Source organism: Pleuronectes platessa, chromosome 7 (genome assembly GCF_947347685.1).
Source record: "Pleuronectes platessa chromosome 7, fPlePla1.1, whole genome shotgun sequence".
Taxonomy (NCBI): domain Eukaryota; kingdom Metazoa; phylum Chordata; class Actinopteri; order Pleuronectiformes; family Pleuronectidae; genus Pleuronectes; species Pleuronectes platessa.
In genome coordinates, this window is record NC_070632.1 from 24041349 (window position 1) to 24063037 (window position 21689).

Here is a 21689-nt window from a genome sequence, read left to right on the forward strand (position 1 = left end):
TGGCATAATGCATTCCCTAGCCCCCCATCCTAACCTTAACCATCCAAACTAAATGCCTTTCCCCAAACCTAACCCTGATCGTAACCCTAACCATCAAACCAACCCTTAACTGTCAAACGGCACTTTGAAAAAGTGAGGATCGGTCAAAATATCCTCACTTTCCAAAAATGTCCTCACTGTGCAGGGTCTATGCTTAAAATTGTCCTCATAAAGGTTTAATTACAGGAACACACACACACACACACACACACACACACACACACACACACACACACACACACACACACACACACACACACACACACACACACACACACACACACACACACACACACACACAGAAGAATGATAACATATAATAGTAGCCACTTGTTTTGAAAAGCAAAAAACAATAAAAGGCGGAAGAATCAATGCTGACTTCTATTTATTCTATTTTCTCTCAGTTGGGCTGCTTCTTGTTAACGAGCACAGTTCAGCACATCGTCACTGACTGTGTCCTTGCTGTGTGTGTTGTACATTCATCTCTGCCTCCCTTTGTTCCTGCGGCGTCCTGCGCAGCATTACCTTTGTTCCAATTCCTCATGTTTTATTTTCTCTGTTAGATTTCCGCAGCAGACGGTATTAAACCTTGACAGACCATTGTGAACACAAGGTGAGGGGACACAAAGAGACAGCTTCTACACTGATACTGACCAAGAACAAGGAGAGTTACGTCAGATAAAGAAAATCTCTTTGTACACACAGATATTCATGGAGAGATGTAAATGGGTAAGTGAGCCAGTGTGTGTTGCAGTTAAGGTTTGTTCATATGGAGTCGGGAGTGTGTGTGCATGTGTGTGTGTGTGTGTGTGTGTGTGTGTGTGTGTGTGTGTGTGTGTGTGTGTGTGTGTGTGTGTGTGTGCCTTTCCCACATGTACAACACAGCAGGAGATTTGCTGCTCATGCGTGTTCACGACTACACAGAAATCTTTGCAGTGTTCAAATAGGATGTAACATATAAACTCATTTTTTGTTTACAGCATGTCAACTCTGGCGTTTGAGTCAGTCTTCTTCGTGTTTGATACTTCTTATTCATCCAAGATATTTGTATTTTTTTGTTTTTTATTTCAGTTTTGAGTTGGTCGCATGTGAGAGACATCATTAAAACTCACTCTGGGCTCTACGTTTTGGAATTTATTTTAAATTATATATATGTATATATTTATAGAAAATGTATATTACTGTATTTCAGTGTAACACAGATTATATACATTTGATATCTACCCCTTGAAATAATTGAATTGAATTGTGTCTGAATGTATTTTCTTTAAACTGAAAATATCGGGTTGAGCCTTGTTGATACATTGCTGTCATTACCATTGCAGCGCTCTTTCCAGCTGCTGCAGTGCACAGGGTGTCTAAAGCCAAGACTCATGGTGAGGAAGGAGTGGGCGGACTCTTACTTGACCGACTGCCAGGTCTCCTGCTCGAAGCCGCGGTGGATGGACTGGGCGATGGACGACTCCATCAGGTCGATGTAGCGCACCACTAGGGGGACGAACAGGTCCTGCAGGTGTTTGTGGAACGTCCCATTACACAGGTGAGCTGTGGGATGGCGGTGACAAGAGATCATGTACGAGTATTTATTCACATTACAGATGATTTTCATGAAAATTAAAACAGACAAGATGACTTTGCCAACCCTGTCTGGGGGGGACGACTATCTAAAAAAAGTTGATTTTAATTGATTGGCACCCCCCCCCCACGGCACCAGCGACCGCTCATGAGTGTGAATCTGGAAAGCGGCGCTTATTTCAAATCAATGCTGAAACTCAAGGCAAGTATCACTTATGCTTGTTCAATTCATTTGTAACAGCAAAGAATGATGTTCTACTCTACTATAATCAAAAGTATATTATATCGATAATGTTTTCTTTCATGGACTTAAAGTTCATGGGCGGCTGTGTCTCAGCAGGTCGTTCAGATGAGATGCTTCAATCCTTTAAATGTCATCAGCCTGTTGGTGTTTGAATGTGATTACAACTGTACAGTACTTTAGATAAAAAAAGTTATGACAATGTTCAATGACAGTGAACTTCTTTAATTGTTTTTTTTTACCAAATTCACTTCGCAGCTGAAGAGATATTTAACTTTCCTAGTTCTGTACAGATATACACTGCACCTGCTTAAAGATCAGAAAAGAATATACTCCTGATTAAATACAGGAAATTGCTAATATTTTGGCAAACCCATTTAAAATTATTAGTGACTTATTGACTAGTCTATTAATTGAATGAATTGTTGCAGCCCTACAAGATGTGGCTGATCTTCCCAGCAAGAAAATGAATGTGTATTTCCAAAATGTACCCACCTACTTATTAATTTCACAAATGTTTGTCTGTGCAACCCACATTTAATTCGCAAGTATTCATTTTACCAGCTTCACATATGGCACTTGTATTGTTAATAGCCCAGGAAAGCGCAGTGTCAAATTTGGTGCGATTTGGGGACGTGACACATCCAATATTTATCAAATTTGAAAAGAAAGACAATCAGCACTCGGCCACATTCAGTGACCGCTGTTCGGTTTGCTTTTAGTCTGTACAAACTTTAGTCTAATAAACGACAGCAGTGGTCACAACTGGAACAAGTCAAAATCGCCACCAGATCCTTTTAATAATTTGGTCATTTCTATTTCACCATATCGAACTGAGACCTCACACAACATTCATGGAATCACTTCCTCTGTAGCAACGTCTCTACAAAGTGAAGGCACAACAGTCGTTTTGTTGCTGTAATGCTTCACCAGCTGGATTATAGAGCTTACCTTTTGAAAAGGTGTGAAGTTGGGTCTAAAGATTGTATCTATGCATAACCGACCTCTGAAAGAGACGACATCTAATGAATAAAAAATAACATCAAGTCTGTAAATAATTCAAACTTATCAATAAATCACACACCTGAGCAGTAATAAAGCAAATTCTCTTTAATTTAATAAAAAAGGTGAACTTTTCTAGCTTCACTCTGCACCATAGACTGTTAAAACACTTTAAAAAGCTCTACACTCAACGTCCAGCACACAAACAGTAACAAGTGACAGTGTATTGTGGAACTGTTTGGGGAGGACTCACTAATGAAAAGGAATAATTCTGAAGTAGCTCCAGAGCAAAAACACAGGACAGGAGAACAGCTCATTCCAAACAGACAGGATTAGACTGGGCACTGCAATCATAATGACATAAAGATAATTAACTAAACCAGATGCTTATCAGTCTCACAAAGGCAGAACAAGTATTGCAATAGTGAAGTGCCTCACCCACCCACACCTCTCAGGTGTGATTAAGCCTGCCAAACAGTCCTCAGTGACAGTATCAGTCCACAGTGAGGAGAGACAAATAAACACAGTGTGTTGGGTGAGAAGCGAGCAAGCCCGTCTCTCAGGACTTCATTAGTTTTAATTCCTCTCGCTCGGCTCCATCATGATTAACACTAGCCTTTTATGCCCTCCGGAGAGCAAAACCCATCTCCCTCGCAACCGCTCGCCTTCATACGCTGACAATCAAGTGAGCATTTAAATAATCCACGGAAGAACTGAGAGAAAATCCACTCAAAGAGTCTGTGAAGCATCATCACGTCACCTGACATCAGTCAATCGGTGGCCACTGCAGAGGTTTTGTTGCTTTTTCTGAATGGCTTAAATAGATAAAATAATTGCTGTGAACAAATAATGAAGTCAAAGATGTTTCATATTCAATCATCGTGAGGTTCAGATAAGGCAACTTGTAAATCATCTTTAATATCCTCCAAACCTGTTTTTTTTTCCTTTTAATTTTGTCACCCAAGTATCAGATTGGATAGAAATCACTTTCCTCTCACTTTGGATGTAATTAACAAGGAGGGAAGACCTCATTTGTGTAAATAGTCAAAACCAAGATTTAGCTCGTTCTGTGTTTCAGCTCGGTCTAATGCCTGATTACACTCCAATTCAAGTCAGCTAATGTTGTGACACTTGGAATAATTACGGCATTAACAGAGCATGGTAATTAGAAGAAATATATAAAAGATATGAGCCACAAAAACAGAGATTTGTGGCATCTTCACATAATGAATTGCTGAGTTTTTTTGTTTCCAACCGTGCCCTTGGGCTGTCTGTCTGTCTGCCTGTCTGTTACTGTATCCAAGGTACTTTGGCATCAGCCATGTTAAATAGCGCCTTGCATCTCGCCAATTCTCTGCTGGCACTGAGACAAAGCCTCAGCGCCGACAGAGGGCTCGAAGAGAGAGGAGGCAACGAGCTGAGATTTTTCTCCAGCAGTCGGATGAAAACTTAAGAGACAGAGGCAGTTTGTCAGGGAAGAAAATGCTACAACAATTTGAAATACAGCAGTGTAGTGTTGATGTTTGTCGTACTTAAAAGTTTCCACTGTCATTGTTTGTTTGTTTTTTTCACAGAATTGGGACCTTGAGACAGAGAACAGCACGTTACAAATATAAAACGTATTTCTTTTGCAACAGTGCGGATGTGCTCCCTGAAAAAAACAATACATTCACGCAATCACAACCCAGGAAAAAAAATGATTGCTATGAAACATAAAAGGATAAATAGCGGTGGTGAGTCCAGATCAGTCCAACAATTTATTTCTCAGATAGGTTTGTGTTTGTCTTTTTAAAAAGTAAATCTGCAGAAAGGAATAACCGTTTCTTCAGGAGCAGGAGACCGGATTGCAAAAATGTTAGACGTGAAAAAAACCTTGTGTGTAACACTGATCAAACTTCCGCTCCATCATGACAAAATGAATAAATGAATAAGATTGGGGGGGGGGGGGGGATGCTGTGAATTTGTCTTTGCCTACTACCTGCTACAGGTCAGCTGACACCAAGCTAAAGATAAACTGTGGGCAGCTCATTGTGTCCCTCCTCCGTGTTAATTACCTCTCTGTCTTAGCATGCGAGGTGTCGTTAACCTCCCCGCTTAACAAGCCTTGTTTTCTCTGGCATCACCAGTGTTAATTAGCGCTGTTATGTGCCGTGGCGTATGAGGCGTTTCCTCCCCAAAAATCTCCAGGCTTTTTTTTTTTTGGTATAAAAAATGAGTAGACAGGAGAGGATGTAAATGGGTAAAATGAAACGAGCAACCGGGTGAGGACAAGGATTTTGAAATGTCATTGTTTATGTTATCAGAAGATCATCAGGACTAAAATAACTGAGTCTATTCTGAAGAAAGAAACACACAGAACTTGTCTCTTTTGTGAAGGAAGAAATGTTTCGACTGAATATCATTGGTTACAACTGCATGATATCCTGAGTTGAACATTTTGGACGCAGGGCGGGGGGAAACTCCGGGTAGCATGGGTTCTCCTTGGTCCTTTTTTTATTTTATTTTATTTTTAAATTGAAATAATATCTAACCCTAACCCCTTATGTTTTTCTTGTCAAAATAGGACCTTCTTCTGAATTACAACACTTTCCTCGAAATCTCATATGGCCCTAATACTCCATTGTATTATATAAATTGAATGCATGTATAATAATAATGGAGTTAGGTGGCTGTCCAGGGTTGGACAAGTGGGCTTGTTTTTCGTGAGGTGAAGGATCTGCACAGAGCCATGCAGGTTAGACTGTGATTGTACCCGGCAGATTGAAATGTGAGAAACTGTGTGAGGGTGGAACTCATATATATTAAATGTATGTTTACACAGTTCAAACCTTAACGTACGAGCAGATATGGTGATAGTGCAAAGATCTTAGGAAGCACAAACCAATGTACACTCTTCAAAACACTGTGCACTGTAGTGAGAACAGCCTGATGAAATGAGCAGGATTTTCAATTGGTTTATATCTGTCAACCAGAGCTGCATACGAGCTGATAAGTTAGTCTAGAAGCAGTTCCATCTTCAGTTATCATCATAACTAACATCTTTGTTCACATTTTGCCTCCGTATGCTTTTTTTGCTGGGGTCACCCTTTACAAATCTGCACGGCTAGCTGACCTTTAGTCAGACCGGTCACGATAATGAGACAGTTGAACAATTTTAAACATACTTAAAACACAGTTTAATGTTCAGCAGGAGCATTGGTGTCTATTTCAGCTTGTCTGAACAGGAAGGGTCAGACTTACGGTCAGTTCTCAGGAAGTTGTTGAGGAGCTGAAATAGTGGGAAACTGTCCCAGGAGTCGACCGGCTGCACCTGAAGGGCACCGTCCATATCAGCTCTGTACAGAGACAGAAAGCTTTCTGCGTGTTCAGCCATCAGCTCCGGCCACCACGAAAAAGCCTGAAACAGTGAGAGAGAGATGCAAAAAAAAAGGATCAAGGAAATAAGTGTTAGAAATGAACAGGGAGCTGCTTTAGCTTTACTTCACTGAAACTATTTCTAATTCTGGTCATGTTAATGCACATGCAAACAGTACAACGTCATCAGACAATGTTCTCAAATATTTACTGATCCAGAGGATGATTATTACTGTGACCATGACAACAGCACAGTAACGTTAAGAGGTAGTAACTTTAATCCAAATCGTGTTCTTCACTTGAGCGGAGCCGAGTGGATTGTGTGCCTAAACCTAAACCACAGAGTCGACCTGTTGTTATCAGATAAGATTAGAAAAAATGTGATGTTTGATTCAAAATTCTGATCTTTCACTGGTTTCTATAGGAACAGTTTGAAGATTAAAGTTTGGGTTTATTGCTCACACAGGCTTGTGGTGTTTAAATAAGAAAAGACAATAAAGGGTTTTGCTGTCACTTTTCATGAACCGTTTTCACAATCAAAGATACTTGAGGCGAGAGTTGTCATAGGTCTCCTCCTGTCCTCGCTCACCAGATGACCACTCAGTTTCTGGTGCAGATTTATGTAAAGCAGTTGTTCAGGTACCCGTGTGTCTATACGGCAGTTACATACAGCCCTCATCACAGACTAAAACTGCACCTTCCCGTCCGAACTGAAAACCAGGAAGTGTATGAGCTGGCCGAGCTTGCAGGAATGACTAGCAACATTGAGAGGAGACTGCCAACAAGCTGCTGTGAGAATTCTTAGGCCACTTGTGGAAGATGTTTAGGTTCAGCTCCGAGTCCCATTTATCTCTTAGGCCATGTTCGGAACTGGTATTAACCTCTGTCATTAAGTAAGCTGGGTAGAATATTAGTATGTCTTGTAACAGTCCTTTTACAGAAAACAAATACTTGTGCAAACATGGATTTGATATATGAAACATGAAACGTCCAAGAGAGCTGAATGTCACTCACTTGCAGTGTGTCTTACGTCTAATAGGAGATCTGACTCCAAACGTAACAGAGGCCAATTTGAAATACCTGCAAAGTATTTGAAAGTGAAAGTGAAACCAAAAAGCCCAGAGGAGCTACTGATTCACGAATGCAGATGTCTTTAGTTTAAAGAGCATCAAGGCTGTGCTGCTCGCCAGTAGACAGAGGTCAGCCTGCTCAGGTGACTACTGCTATTGATGGCTAAAGGACCACTGAGAGAAAAGTGCAACCAGCCTTGAATCACCCGCTGATGCACCAAGGTTGGTGTTTGTGCGCGGGGGAGGAGGGCCGCGGCAAAAAAAAATCATCCTGCCGTTTAAAACACCTTTTCTGGTTTTCTGCCACTGACAACAAACAGCAGTGAAACAGCCTGGTGAGGGGTTTTCACTAACAACATCTCACAAAGGCTGTTCTCCACCCATCAAGAGAGAGTACGCAGAGGAAAAGAGGAAATAGTAGCTTAGGATTCAAGGAACAGAGAGATAACTGATAACTGAGAATGGAAGGAGAGACAAGTGACAGAATAGATTTCAGGGGGAAAGGGGGGAGAAATGAATGGAAGAAAGATGTGGAGAAGTAAAGACAGAAAGAAAAAAATAAATAAGGTTGGGAAGATTGCAGGAACGAGAGAAGGGAAGAAATATATCAAATACATGAGGGCAAGAATAATGGGAATAAGGCATGAAAGACAGAGTAGAGAAGAGAGAAGGAAAAAAGAGAAAATTAAGGAAGAGGGGGAAAATGGGAGAAGGAGATATTATATCAATCTGACGGAAAAAAAATACTCAAGATGAAACAATGGAAGACAAGAGGAAATTAAAACATAAGATGCGGAAAGTTTGTTAAAAAGCACTGCAGCCATAAAAGAGACAAATTGCCAAACAGAAAGTGTCATGACAAACATCAATACCTGTAGTCAGACTATCTGTGTCTGTGTCAGTCTGGTATGGTGAAATAAAGTAGAGAAAGAAAGGGAAAACTGGAAGGAATAAAGGTATTAAAAAATAATGTAAGAAGGTAAGACAATGTAAGAGAAGGCAAGAGAAACATAAAAGGTGGGGAAAAGGGAAGGGAAGAGGATTGAAAATTGACAAAACAAGGGGATCAAGAAAGGAAGATAAGAGGAAAAAGAGCGGAAGAAACAGCGTACGATAGACAGTAAAAACAAAGGAGGGAGGAAAATATGAAAAAGAAAACAAAGAAAAAAAAAAACTGTCTAGAGAAAATAAAGGGGGGAAGATGAAAACAGAGTGAAGGGGGGGGGATGACAGAAATAATATATGAAAAAGAAAACCTCCTAAACAACCAAAACGTTATTTTAAGAGGGAAAGAAGAGTGTCAGCCCTTTAAGGGGCTAATGCACTTATTGTAGCACCAAGGACATCTGGTCCTCCGTATCCTCCCTTTAACAAACCACTTGTCACAAAATGTGAACGTGTCATGGCAGATTATGTTGAGAGAGTGTATCGTGAAGGTGAACGTTGTTAAGCACAAACGATAATAAGTCATTTTCACAGCCCAAAACGCTTTGAGGTGTTAATTCAGCCACGGGAGCATCAGGGAGGTGAGAAGGTTTGTGTCACAGTCAGATGTGTTGATGGAGTTCAGGTCAGATTTACACGGCCAACGGGGAAAGTCCATTTCTCAGGGGCCAGCTAAAATGTCATTGATTTAACCACAAATATATAATTTAATGTAATGTAATGGCAACCAAACCTTAACTTTCTATCAGTGAGTGATGCCATGCTAATAATTAATATGATTGGAAAAACGGTTGATATTAAATATGTAAGGACATTTTCACTATTTTCATGTTTCTTCCAAAGTATTACATTTAGAAAAGCTACGCCCACTTGTAGTAGCTGCAGTATTGCAACACTGTTGAATGTTTATGTTCAAATTTCCCCAGTCTGTTAGGGTTCAGGAAAATCCTTCACAGTGAGTGCAGACACAACCGGCTCTACTTTGCACCATCAAATGCCATGTTAGTCTCTTTGCTAGTATTAAATTGTCCAGCTACCATGTTGTTAAATAAAAAAATGCACTTGAGCCCATTTGAGAGGTTGTGTGTGTGTTGGTGTAAGAATGAAGTTCGGTCAGGTGCATTTTTGGTACAATGCTGTTTTTAGTCTATGAAAAGACTTTGACTAATAAAAGCCTGGTCTGAGGTCAGTGGCTGAGTATTTCATAGTATTTTAAGGCTCATTCTTAAGATAGGAATATGCAGCTGAATAGGCAGGTGCACAAGTGTTTACTGTTCTTGTTACACACACACAGTTTTCCTCTTACTACCTGACAAATACACCTTTTTACAGCATCCGTGCTTTATTCAAAATAACAATGTGACTTAATTTAATCCAGGAAGCAATTACATTTGTCATCACAACGCAACTGGTGCAACAATTTTGTGACATATAAACATATTTATAGGCAACAGGGTCACATAAAGATTTTTCTTCACTTGGACTAACAGATCCTGACCCATATACTGTACACCTCATTATTTCTACTTGACGTATAAATGCTGTTTCTGTTTTGTTGTGTACATTATTTACTGCTGCAGTGAACCTGTGCTCTCACAGTAGACAAGGAAATAATTATATATCAAACTGTACTAAATAAGAGTGGAGGGGTCATTGCAGTCTCTATAGTTATTCTGGAGATATTGTGTTGATGTGTGTTTTTAATCAGGCCTTCTTTGTATTACTACTTTATCATTAGTTCTCCTCGTAAATAACTGTGTTTAAAATGCTTGACATAACGTCTACATAGCTAAAAGTGCCCAAAGTATAACATACCAAAAAACCCTGCATGTTAGAAAGGTAAATCCTGGTCACTCCGGGGTAAATTAAATGTAACACTTAACTATCCAATCATGGCCAACATGATTTTTGTGGTTGTGGTAAAAATTACCATGGCAACAGTGAGCTTCTCACAAAATGCAGTTGATAACATACAAACTTGTAACTTCTACAGGCGTTTGTAACATTGTTTTAAAATTCCATAGTTGATGGTAAATCTACCTGTATGGTTACAATATTATAGCTGAAAATCAGAACCTCTTTTTAGAAAACATTATTTTACTTGATTTTTACTAAACTGTTACTGTCATCAAGACATGGCAACAGTAATTAACTCAGCATATGCTCCCAGATGACACTCAGGTCAGTTTTTTTTGTATTAAATGTTATTGCAATAGTTGTTAATAAAAGCATGTAAGAAACGATATTTGGTCAAATCCATTTACCATTAAAACCACACAAGACGGCAGCCACTGAAATACAGTCACTTGGGAACCAGGATCAGACAAACCAGCGGTGAGACGACAGAAGCACAAACATAACACAGCAAACTTACCTCTCTTCCCTTCCCATGGAGGAATGAAAAGACACAAGAAGAAAGGAAAGGCACAGAAATAATAAGACGTTACATGTGTTACTGCACTTTGCTCAATTTCTTTGATAATCAAGTAAAAATGGTTGTTCAGCCCTGTTATGTTCTACTTAAATTAGTTTTTAGAAATTGGCCCCTTCTTATATTTTGACGATAACTAAACGGCTGAAAAACTAAAATATTATATAAATATATCAGAGTGAAAAAGAGGAGCAGTGTAGGTGGCTAAAATGTCAACTCAGAAACGCAGTACTGTAATCTAAAACACATGGTCTACCCAGCAGAGTTAATGTTACTTCCTGCCTCCGCCCTGCACCTCTCACTGAGGTTTTTGACAAACCACAGAAACCAGACCCAACAGTTCATGTCTGAAAACAGCTTAAGAGACATGGACGAGGAATGCTACCAAGTGGACCAATCAGAGTCAGCATCTCAATATGTGTGGTTACATATCCATGGAGAATTTCAGACAAAAGTGTAGAAGTAAATATTTACCCGTTGTTCCTTTCTATTATGGACTCCAAACTGTCTGAGATAAGGTTTGTTTTATTATTGCTTTGTGAAGCACATTGTGAGTTTGTTTAAAAAGTGCCAAAATAATACAGTTTATTTGACTGCTGATTCTTTCCAATGGACGATAAACATGACATTTCAAGACAAATCTCTTCTATACATTAACATGATCCATTGAGTCTCATTCACTTATATCTTCTTAAGAAATGTATTTTATTTGTTCTTCAGAAGTTCAGATTCATGTCCCTAAAACTTAAACTGCAGAATTCTTCATACCTGTGTTTTTATCTTGATGAATGGGATGTGTTCCGGAAGTGAAAAGATGTGTCAGTTTTTGTAATATTCTGTGTGTAAGTTGTCTTCTTAAATTTTTTTTTAAATAAAAAGTTTAAACAATTATTATTCGCTTTGAAACTTGTGTCTCTTTTTAAGGTAAAAATGATCAAATATGATCCCCATTTAAATCGTATTATACAACAGTAGAATAAATAGTAAAAAACACACTTATTATTTTACTCAAGCTTTTCAGTTGTCAAGTGTGCGTGTGAGTGCTCTTCAGTGTGAGTAGATTCTGTTCTGACATACAAAAAGAAAAAGGAGAAAATATTGGTGAATGTCAGAATCTTTGTAAAAATTGCTTAAGTGGGTTTTAAGAAGAAATTTCTTATTAAGAATGGTTGGAGAATGAGGCCTATTGTTTCTGAGTTGTTAAGGGAGGCAGGGCGAGTAGATGCACGTTTAACAATTTAAATCTTATGCAACTGTATCAGACATTCTTGATTATGTATTTTGTATTATAGTTTTTGGCTTGAATATAGCCTTGTTGTGACTTTCTAAATATAAGAATAAGAAGCAAAACAGCACATGAACTGCCTGAAACTCAGCTCGTCACTTTGACATTTTCATAATGAAACAATATGAAAAAATAAACAACAACAACTACGACAGCCAGAGACAGTGGGCATGTGACTGATGCCGATAGTTAACGGGTAAACAATTTATGTGATTCATCTTCAAATTTATGTAGTTAACGTGACATCTGAAGCTCGGAGCAGAGATCCACCAGTCGCCATGGCAGCGGCAAATTACAGCGTGTTATTATTAGCTTTGAAACAGATGCCTGAGCGCCACGCTGCCACTTAGGGCTGATCAAACCACCACGTCTCAACACCTATGATTGATCAGTTTTTCACTGCATGCATATGGGCTGTGGGCGTTGTTTTCATCGAGCCTCCAGCTCCGACGTTAATGCGACGCCACCACTTGCCGTGTCATCTGCCACTTTACCATGTATGCTGCCAACGAAGGCAAAAGCAAATGGACAGTGCGGTGAAAAAAGTGATCAAGGATGCTATATGAAATGATCTTGTAAAGTCTGTCAGAGGAATTAAAAAGATGATTTGTACAGAGCAAGAATTAGATGAAGAGTTTGAGAGTAAAGTTTTTTTTTTGACTTGTTTTGTTAAGGAAGTCAGCTTCTATATTAACGATGAGTTAATTTCATACATGACAAAAATATAGATTTTCTAAATGTTCCTTTTTCTCTAGTCAGTCATTTTGTCATACATTGCACGTCAGCTATTTCAGAGGTATTTTAAATAATCAACAATCTACAGACTCAAGTTCACAACTTTTCAAAAATTAAAGCTTGATAAACAGCATTGCAGCAATGAATGTTGAGCTTTTACTTTGAAGATAAATTGCTACAGAGAAATGTTGCTTCTTTGATGAAATAAAAAGAAAAAAAGATGATAATATTGTTATTGCAGACAGACAGAAATTTCTGGAATTAGTAGATCGATAAATCTCTCTGGGAACAAAAAAAACACAACTATACAGTAACTGTTGGTCCCCATCATGTGCTTCACTGAGAGCTGAAACAAACAGAGTAGAAATGAAGTACCTCGGAGTGATGTTCATCGTTCTGCTGCAGGACATCAATGCAGAGCTCCCCAAGTCTCATCATGTCCTCCAGCCTTTTCTCTGGAGCTTCCTGAGAATCCTCTGAAGGCAGCAGGAAACATGAAGGATGGAAATAAAAGCACTGCAGGTTAGCTTGACATGCAGACATTCAAACATGTCTACATTCCAAGAAACCCCTGCTGATTGGACAGTAAATTGCGCTCTTGGTCAAATCTGATCGATCACTGGCAGATGATGCTGGTATCCCTGCTCCTCAGAGGATGAACCATTTAGGTTTTAATTATTTTTTCAACATCGGAACCAATTTTATATGTTTTTCTTCAATGTTGGTAAAACAGAGACCTGTGACATTTTCATCATCTACCACGGAAACGAGACTCCCGATATGTACTCAAAAAAGCAACCTTAAGCTCCCTTAGAGTCTTTCTTCTTTAAATAATTGTGATAACTACCATACACTGAGTGGGATATTGTAAAAAGATTTGGGTCACTAACAGAAAGTGCCATGAGGACAATAATGTGCTGTCCAACAACACAGAAATCACAACCTGAAAAGTGTGTTCAAAATCTTCAAGAAATCTTTTATCACATGTTCTCTTCATTACTTTGGGAACAATGCACTTCAGTTGAGTGTAACAGTTTAAAGTGCAAATAGAAAATGTTCAAAAAACAGGTAAATGGTTACGTGTCTTCTGAACATTCATTGACTGAGAGAACTAGATTTTGACATACATACTGTTTACAGCAAAGCTCCAAACTCTCACCCTTGATCTGAGCATATTCCATCAGCTGACTGTAATTGATCTGAGCTGCTTTTTCCAGGCACCTCTGCACGAGATTCTTCATGTCCTCTGGAGGGACAGGCGTAGTGATGTCCTTCATCAAAACCTGCAACAGCACAAACAATGACCACAGCTCATCAGGAACAGAAACCAGAGCAAAGACCCCCCCCCCCCCCCCCCCCCATCTGTTAAAATAATCTTATCTTTAGTAATAAGCCCAATGAGACAAATGGTGATTTGCGAATATGTGCTATACAAAGAAAATTTGATTAATTGATGCTTGAAAATGACTGTATAGACTTTCACAGCTTCTGAAATCACTACTTATATTAAGGAGCACTTCAGTAGTCGGAACCAGTTAGGACTTGAAAATTGAAGATCATTTTCTCAGGCAGGATGCAGATGGGAATACCATCATCTCTCCTCACAGTAAAAACAACGAACTAAAAGAAAAGTAAAGCCAAGTACCCGTCAAAAAACTCCAGAGTGCTTTATAGTGTCTGTCTCATCCACCTATACACACGTTCACACACTGAAGATTAGAGCATTAAGAGCAGCAGCAGTTGAAATGATCATTCCAGCACTTGAGTCATGTCATGCCTCAAAGTAACAGCAAAGCTGAAGCCAAAGGCAGGGTATCAGAGCTACTGTAACTGAATAGCTTCCAAAAATGGTGACAACATTTAAGAAACCATTTTACACACATGTAAGGATGGCCTACATATGATAAAAGAGTACTACGGATTTATCATTTCATTTCTTGGGCTCATAATGGACGGTTTTAGAACCAGATCTTATTATTTTTTCCTCACTTAGAAAGAGCCTTTGATGTCTCAATGTCAAGACAAAGTCGAGAGTGGATTTCCCCTTGATCAGATGTTGTAATTGAATGAAAATTAGAAAATCCCTGTTTTTAATTTACACTATCATCATTAATATAATACATTATGTGACAGGTCGACAAGTTGGAATATAATTCTCATTCAATTCTTGGCAGTGTTTATTTACAGCATTAATAATTGGAAAGTATCCTTTTGACTTCAGCTATTTATACATCATTGCTTCATATCATTGCAAACATATCCTAAATATCTTGTTGACCTATTTCCAATCTATAATCATTACTTCTGCTTGTGCTCGCTGAAACTACTGTAGCAACATTTATACATTAATCTTAAGTCTCACTCTCATGATTGCTATGGGAGTGATTCTGGATAAATACAGGCTGTAAAGGGTTCTGCTCTGTATAAGCACTGGATACTACGAACACTGAGAAAATCGTAGAGGAAGTCTGAACAAACAATGAAAATGCTCATGTATTTAAATGTGCTTTGTACCCGTTCCTGCAGGGAGAGAGTTGCCTTCAGGGCCCCATCTGGTCGCCCAAAGGGAAAGCAGTACCTGCAGATGCAAAACATGGGCAGGCGTCACATTAAGAAACAATCTCAAGGACAACTGCGCGGAAAAAAGAAGAAAACGAAGAATAGGAGGATTGAAGAGGCAGCAGAAAGACGTCGGTTAGCGTCAGCAGATGGTTGCCTTCTTTTCATCTAATTACACTGATGAAGAAGGTTTTCTCACCTCCAGCTCCATCTGAGCGCAGACGAGGCGGTTCAGAGAGGTTTCATGTTGCTAATTGACAAGTGAACAGTACTTAACAAACAAAGACACACGGTCACACAGGTCAGCCATTTATTGGACAAAAACATACAGACAGGTGTACTGTTCCTTCATAGTTATATGACTGGTTTTAAAAGTACAACTCGGACGGTTCTATTCATATTCTGAACTGCATATTTATTGTAAATCATTTTTTTGAAAGTTCATGATGAACAAAAATAAAATCCATTAAAGAGCAGACTATGTTCAAACGGCCTGAGCTGTCTCTGGTGAATGCAATATATTATTTCCAATGTGTCCGTGGAGAAAGCAGGCTTCTGACAGGAAGGAAAACACATGAACATCCATGACAAATGAATCAAAATGTTACAAACTGACTCATACGACCCTTACAAATATTTAGCGCTCTTAAAAGGAATAGATTATAAAACCAACATAAACTACCACCTAATCTATGGAGTGTGTACGTTGGACCTACGTGCAATTGTTGTTAGTGCATGAAAACAAAGTAGAATACAAGAAGACAGCTGACAGAGAGAGAGAGGCTTCCAGCAGCCAGAGATGTAGAGCCTGGGAACACTGGGCGCTGGTGTACCCAGCTGGTACAGAACATCCCTGCCCACACAACAGGTTCCTGAAATGCAGGCCCACGAAAACAGATTGACAGGAAACGCTAAAGAGAATCTGTCACTGTATCATCTTCACACATTAGTCTTACCTCTAAGGTATTGGCTTGTAACAAGAGAGACCAATGCATCAGCCTCTTGTTAGGACAGGTGCCGATGTAAACTTAAAAAGACTGTGTGGCCCAAATCAGGGCTACAGCTTCCCTTTTATCACTAAATAATTGAGCTATAAGATTTCCATATAACAAACAGATTCATCAATACCCAGCTCACCCTACAGCAACAAATCCTTGCCAGCACCCAAATAACTGTTACCAACAGAGAGCCAATTCAAATTCATGGAGGTACAGAAAGAGAACATTTCCTCAAGCAAAGGTCTGAAACATCACGTTAAACTAGCATTCAGATCAATACCGTCACAAATGTAGCTTTTCTTTTAAGCAGGTGAGTTATGACACAACAATGGAGGAACATTTTCCATTAATAAAATGGCCAAACCCCAGCAAGGCCAAAACACTGCATCACTTCTTCCTGTGGGGGAGAAAGGTCCATTCCACTGTCCACAGCTTCTCACACACAGGATGCACAACACTTTGCCTTACGCCTCCGCCAAAGTACATCACAGGTGCCTTGATACCCTCACATCTCAGGCAATCACACCAAACACGTGCATCCCAAGAATCTCTGTAAACCACCAAATTGTCCAAATACACTGCACCCCTGGCCAATCCAAGTCAAGTGAATCATTCCTGGATCTTCAGCAAATATAACTTACCATCAAGCAGGGCCAACTCGATCTTACAGTCCATGCACAGCAGGGAAAAATAATCATAATTTGGGATGTTCTGGTAATTTATGCGAAAACATGATGTTTTATAATATTTGGAGCTACTATTATATTCAATGCAGTAATATGTTTCTCCAATTGAAGATACTGGTTTCAGCTAAATGTTAAAACAAAAGTCCTCATGCTGTGCTTTCAAGTTCAAGTTAACTTTTCTTATATATATATTCAAGACCATGATCTTTCCTCCACCAGGCACTGAGGGCCTCAACACAAACACCAAGAAATTCCAAGCATCTACAAGAAGATATTGGAGGAAGATGAGCTATCAGTCATAATATGTATATACATTCATTTAAAATGAATTCTTTTATCAGTGATAAAACATGATATGAAAAGAATTATCCTTCCCTTAAACTTGACTTGCTGTTGAATTTAAATGCTATTATTGTGACAATTTGTCAACTGTGTTTCATGATCATCTTCACGGTTGGAATTTAATCTGAATCAGAATGGGAAATGAATTAAATGACAATGTTTAAATGTTCATTATCAGATTCTGTAGTCAGGCCTGATAACTATATATGAATCTTCACTGCCTGAGCTCAGCTTTAATCCAAACCAACTCTGGAAATCCTGTTCTTGTCTGCTGCAAATTAGCATAATCCGGGCATTGTCCCGGCCATTGTTTACCAGCATTAGCCTCTTGTTGAGGTGAGTTTGTAATGACTCCCGCTGATCGAGCCCCCCACCCCCTCACTCCACTCTCTCGGCCCTGACCTGGCTCTTCTCCCCTCTCTGGGCCAGATGGAGGGCCCCTTTCAGGCGAGAAGGGTTTCAAGAGCCAGGCTTCGGGACAGTTAATAGCACAGGCCCATTCAGATGAGCGTTGTTCAAGGTCTTGGGGCTGTTGCTTTCACACCACGCTAACAATGTGTTCACACGCCGGTGGCGGCGCTGAATAGCAGCACGCAGATGCACGGAGGTCTCATCAGCCGCCGTCAACACATGTCCTGCAGCTATTATGAGCCGCTGATGGGGCTAAAAAAATACCCAGACTGCCCCAGCTCATTATGATGGAGTTAAAGGAGCGTAGCAGCAGTTTTACACGTTTTTGGATATAGATTTACTCAAATCACATCACAGCATAAAAAAGGAGATGAAGCAAAACAAAGCTTTATAAAACATCACTCCTCTAGTGTGGGTCATTTGTTATTTTCTTCATAAGAATGTATCCAGGATTTTGATGACCTCTGACTCGTGAATGGTTCCATTTTTGTTTCAGTAATGAGCATTATTCCGAACAAATAAACTCGGCAAGTGATGATACTGAGTTTATTTTTACGACAAATGAATATCTTGAATTTGATCTTAGTATGGAACCTGCTATATAATTCGGGATAGTCGTCTTTGTCTCTGCTACGACATGTTTCATGATTCTTACCTAAAATGTGTGATCTGGTTCTCCAGCAGCGCCATCAGACGACTCCTGATGGCCTCAAACTGATCCTTCTCCTCCGCGGTCACTGTCCCCATCCCATCAGGCCTGAGGAGACAGACAAATCAAGACACAGTCAGTTGACTTGACCAAATGACCACATATCACCTGCTCAAGGTCTAAAGTAGTTTGGCTCTTCTGAATGTCCAAATGATGATGTGAATGTGATGTCATGAGACCATTAATAATCTAACAATTCCAGCAATCTGTCTGTCTGTGGCTCACATCTAATCAGCTTCACACTTGGCGTATGTAATGCTGAGGGCCCAAGGAAGTGCAAAGTCAAATTTGGGGTCATTTGATATGATCAATAAAATTTGAATAAACAGGCGACCAGTGCTCTGTAGCAGCTATGGCTGGGACTTACATCACTGTTGTCGATCACCACAACACCAACAGCAACTGGTTCTCTGAAATTTGAATAAACAGGTGGACAGCCCTTTATGTAGCAGCAGGTCTTTACTTGCTCCAGCTCAAGTACCGCAGGTCACTTTCCCAGTTTCAGAAAGAAAGCTGCAACCAGCATTACCAAAGGCCAAGCAAACATCCCATTGTTAACATTGTTAGAAGCACTGAACTAGTTTTGTCTTGGTCATTGCTGTTCATTTTGTTTAACTGCAAACAATAAAACCAGCACTTTAGTAAAGTTAAATTGTGTAGATTTGATAAATTTAGGATAAAATAGACTTCATACACAAGATTTAACATTGTTTCAAATAATGGTCTGGTTCTCTCATCACTTCAGGTAAATTAAGGTTGTTTCCATTATTGGAGAATCTGAAATATCCAACAGCAACCTTGCAGGCACTATCTCTGATGAGCTGTTCACATTTAAGACCTCTCTTCATCAATGCTTCATCACTGTAAATACCAAGAAACCTCTGTTAGCATAGAAGAGTCTCAAAGGAAAAATCAAATGTGAAGACTTGGTAAACAGCCCGGACTGTTTTTCTTTTAATTTCTTCCTCGCTCTGAGTTTGACTGGCTTATTTTTTTTTTTACAAACTAACCGATCGAGCAGCCAAACTCTCCACACTGACCTCAAAGTCAACCAATCAAACAGAGAGCTGCTCAGGCTCCACTTCCTCCTCCACAACTCATCCCGCCAGCAGAAGGAGAGACCACAAAGAATAAACTGCTAGCTGAGGGCTTCATTAATGTTTGTAAAGCTTTCATTCCCTTCTTGCCTTCGTCTGAATAGGCACTCTGGCAAAAAAGGGGAAAAAATGCAATCAGGACCCAATGCGACCAGCCTTGACTTTCTGGGCTTTCTCTATGCAGCTGAAAGAGAAAAGCAGCCTCTCCAAACGGCACTCGCAGTCGCCGGAGGGGAGAAGCGAGGAGGTTGTCTGTTAATGAGTTGTTCTTATAAAAGCCTTCGCTGGTTCAGCCCCTGACCGCTGCGCCTTGACTACCAACAACTCCGCCGAGCTCCTTGCAGCATATTGAATTGAAAATAAAAAACGTGATGAGAAAGGACAAGCAGCAGGTGAGACGAGGATAGTGAACCATTGCTGCTTAACTTCCAGTGAATGACGATGACAAGAATAATAACTTAATTTAACCAGACGAGTGCTTCACTTACAATGAAAACACATATTACAGGAAATCACAACAGTGGCATTTAACATTGTGAAATAAGAAAATACAATAATGTTCACTTCAAATACTTCAGATACAGGAATAATAAATGTTTATGTGGCATTAATATGCCTGTTAAGATTGATCATAATTATGATGATGGTAAAACATTATTCAAATCATACATCTATATAATAAATTAAAATTGATTAATTACAATTAAATTAGTTTTTTAATTTAATTAACTTTAAACAACTTACAATTAATCACATAAACACAAATGCAATTATATATCAAATTGAAAGAAAAGACACAGGATCAAATAACAAAATTACATTAAAAGTAACAGAAAACTTATTGTATACAAATATGAAATATTATACATATAAAATATCTGTATATATTATATATATAATCATATAAGTTCTGCAACATATAATTTATGATAAAAACAACCAATTAAATAATGCATTTAAATTGCAGTTATATAAATTACAGAAAGATACAATAATATTATAAATTATGGTAGATTTGTATAGGTAAAATAAATTAAGTAAAAACTAAATAAAAACATTTATTATTCATCATACAAAATCAATGTGCTGCTGATGATGATGATGTGTCCAGGTCAACCTCCAGTGTTTAACTCTCCAGAGGGCCTGGTTTTTAGGGGGTGGAGGTTGCAGATGAGGTGTGATGTGGATGACAACAGAAAGTCGTCATGTATTGTGCGAGAACATCAGCGTCTCTCTTCAGCTCCACTCTACTCCATTCAATCGGTAATGAGAGGCAGCTTTCCCTGCACAACAGCACTTGTTAGCACAACTTCTAAACCCTGTTGTTCCTCAAATCTGGCAATTCATCACGCACCCCCCTCCATTTCCCACAGCCCCTATTTAACAAGCACCAGCTAATCTGTAGAGAATGTAAAGCAGTCTTTCGGGGGGGGTGTCCACTTGTAAAGGCTTTCATGTTGAAGAAGCCAAGGGCCCCGCTCTCTAGGCCCCCTCACAGACTAATGAAGACATTAGAACTGTCATCACAGTGAGGGCTGGATGTGTGGCTGGATGGGTGGATGGGTGGATGGCTGGATGGGTGGATGGATGGATAGATGGATGGCTGGATGGTTGGATGGATGGATGGATGGTTGGATGGATGGATAGATGGATGGATGGATGGATAGCCTGAGGCTCCAAGCCCTCGTGGTTGAGGGCAGCTGCTCAGTAATCCAGGTTGTTCATCTTCCACGATCAATTGATTTATTTCCATGTGCAGCACAGTTCACAGCCAAGTGACAGAACATTGAACTGACTGATCACTTTTGCAGCTCATGTTACTTTAAGCATCAGTGTGAAAAGGCAACAATGTTTTCATCACCATCATATTTACATTATCAAAAAACCATAGCCAATGAAATAATAAATAGTGTTGAGAAAGGAATAATTACTAGTTATTAAAATTCAAGGACATCGTCTATGTTACCAGCACTGACAATGACAGGGTGACACCTGACTCAGCGTTACAACGATCAAAAATCTACTTCAAGTTTGACTCGTCTCCACGTCTTCAGATGTCAAAACATTTTATTCTGTTTACTCTAATAAAGGACAAATTAAGCAGCATATATTCATGTCAGAGGATAGAAACCAGCTGAGGATCAGACTTTTTGCTTGGAAAGGGACTCAAACGATTAATGAAAACATATGTGTTGATATTGAGCAACTTC

General features: G+C 39.4%; 1 protein-coding gene across 2 annotated transcripts in view; it reads right to left on the reverse strand.

Annotated features, from left to right (window-relative positions):
- cadps2 (Ca++-dependent secretion activator 2) overlaps positions 1–21689 on the reverse strand; it is a 127000-nt gene that overhangs the window by 42936 nt on the left and 62375 nt on the right. For both annotated transcript variants that reach the window (XM_053426864.1, XM_053426863.1), the window contains exons 12-17: positions 18329–18430; positions 15192–15255; positions 13837–13960; positions 13053–13153; positions 6098–6254; positions 1443–1584 (exon numbers count right to left, since the gene is read on the reverse strand). In XM_053426864.1, the coding sequence (XP_053282839.1) occupies positions 1443–1584; positions 6098–6254; positions 13053–13153; positions 13837–13960; positions 15192–15255; positions 18329–18430 (690 nt within the window). The remainder of the gene's footprint in view (positions 1–1442; positions 1585–6097; positions 6255–13052; positions 13154–13836; positions 13961–15191; positions 15256–18328; positions 18431–21689) is intronic.